At 32.0% G+C, this 1,763-nt stretch overlaps 1 protein-coding gene across 1 annotated transcript in view; it reads right to left on the bottom strand.

Moving 5' to 3' along the window:
- BIRC6 (baculoviral IAP repeat containing 6) overlaps positions 1–1,763 on the bottom strand; it is a 271,529-nt gene that overhangs the window by 123,682 nt on the left and 146,084 nt on the right. The window contains exon 43 of the mRNA XM_023511826.1: positions 1,322–1,473. Within this exon, the coding sequence (XP_023367594.1) occupies positions 1,322–1,473 (152 nt within the window). The remainder of the gene's footprint in view (positions 1–1,321; positions 1,474–1,763) is intronic.

The raw sequence follows: 1,763 nt of genomic DNA, 5'->3' as shown, positions 1-1,763 counted from the left end.
TGTATGTGGCTGGCGCCCTAGCCACTTAAGCCACAGGCGCCAAGCCTATTTATTTTTAATTAGAGACAGGTTTCACTCTTGCTCAGGCTGATCTTGAACTCCTGACCTCCAAGCAATCTACCCTTCTAGGCCTCCCAGAGAGCTAGGATTACAGACATGAGCCACATTTTCTATTTTCATCTACCACCTATCTCCTCCTGCTTTGCTTCTGATAATGAACACTGTTTAATATGCATCTTATTCAGCACACAGTCAAATGTACTACTGTCTGATTTGGTGTGGCTATTGTTAGTAACCAGCTCCCCCTTCTAGAAACAGAGAGATACCTTTTAGATAAATTTTAACCTAGGATTCTAAAGTAAAATGAGGCAAAACCTATTCTTTACTGCATATTAGTTGTGTATGAGTTATCTGTGAAACAATATACAAGCAACACACCAGTTTATAAATTAAAGAAAACATTCTTGGTGTTAAATCTATCATCAGTATCGGATAGTAATGTTTTGATCCCAGTTTTTGGAAAATATATTCCAATTAAGAAAATGGAATACCATTTTAAGCTAAGCAATGATTTCAACTGTATTAAAAGAAAAAAAAAAACAGAAATTGAGTCATACATTTCACATTAAAATAACCAACATAAAAACTTAAGACTAATCCCTGCTTATTTTTTTAATACTCATTAAAGAAATGTATTTACTTTCTTATTTATTGACTATCTCTTCTTTCTAAAACACAAACTCCACAATAGGGCTCTTTCCTCCTTCACTATTTTATTACCATCACCTAAACAATGCCTAGCACATAGAAGTTACCTGAATAACTTGAATGAATGCATTCTGAATTAAAGAAAATGTCCATTTTAAATTTTGATAGGAACTGGCAAAATGCCCTTAGAAAAATTACATCAACATACGCCTCTGCCACCCATGTAGGAGAGGCCTCTGTATCTTACACACCACCTCAATTCTAATTTTATGCTTTTAAACTTTGTCAATGTGAATAATAAAAATGTCTCCTTCTTTCAAAAAAAAAAAAAAAAACTTAGACTAATCATGAAAATTTCACTTTGTACTCTACAAGCAATCAATTTTCTTTGTAGTAAAGTAATAAAGTTTAAAAAGATAAAAATGATTTAACCTTCTGATAAGAGATATTTGAAAATATTTATATTATCAAAGTAAAAAGCACAAAGATATATATATATATAACAATAAATTCAAAAGGGATATTCAAATAAGGAATTCAATCATCTGAACAATAATATACCACTTATTGGAAAAATCTATATAAGAATCCAATAGCAAGAATACTAAACTACATGCCAGAGACTGATATGAATAAGTTGTAAGTTGAACTTACAATTAAGCTGCATGTTTGTCATGAGTGTTAGGCTGTGAAGCACAAGGCACCAGGTCCGGAGCAAAGTATTGGGATACCAAGCTAACACTGTGAGAAAGCTACTAATTGATGCTACACAAAAAAAGGAAAAGGGAAAAAAAGTTACTCCAAGAAAATGAATGTTTACTGAACAATTATAAACCAAAACAACAAATTCAAAAATAAGACATTATTTCTATAAGTCAGTTCATTAATCAGTATTCCCAAGACATTCCAGTAAAAACAATTCCCCATTTAACAAAACAGAAGCATTAAGAGCTAGTAACCTTCTCTGGCAAGGCTTAAAGCTCAGCCCACTACACATAAAATGAAATGTTACTACTAAAAATGTGTACTTTCAAAACTGCAGGCATTTTTTTTTT

This window comes from Otolemur garnettii, unplaced genomic scaffold (assembly GCF_000181295.1).
Source record: "Otolemur garnettii isolate 467f Iridium unplaced genomic scaffold, OtoGar3 scaffold00022, whole genome shotgun sequence".
Classification (NCBI taxonomy): Eukaryota; Metazoa; Chordata; class Mammalia; order Primates; family Galagidae; genus Otolemur; species Otolemur garnettii.
Note: the sequence above shows the minus strand (reverse complement) of the source record. Positions and strands in the feature narration are given on the sequence as shown.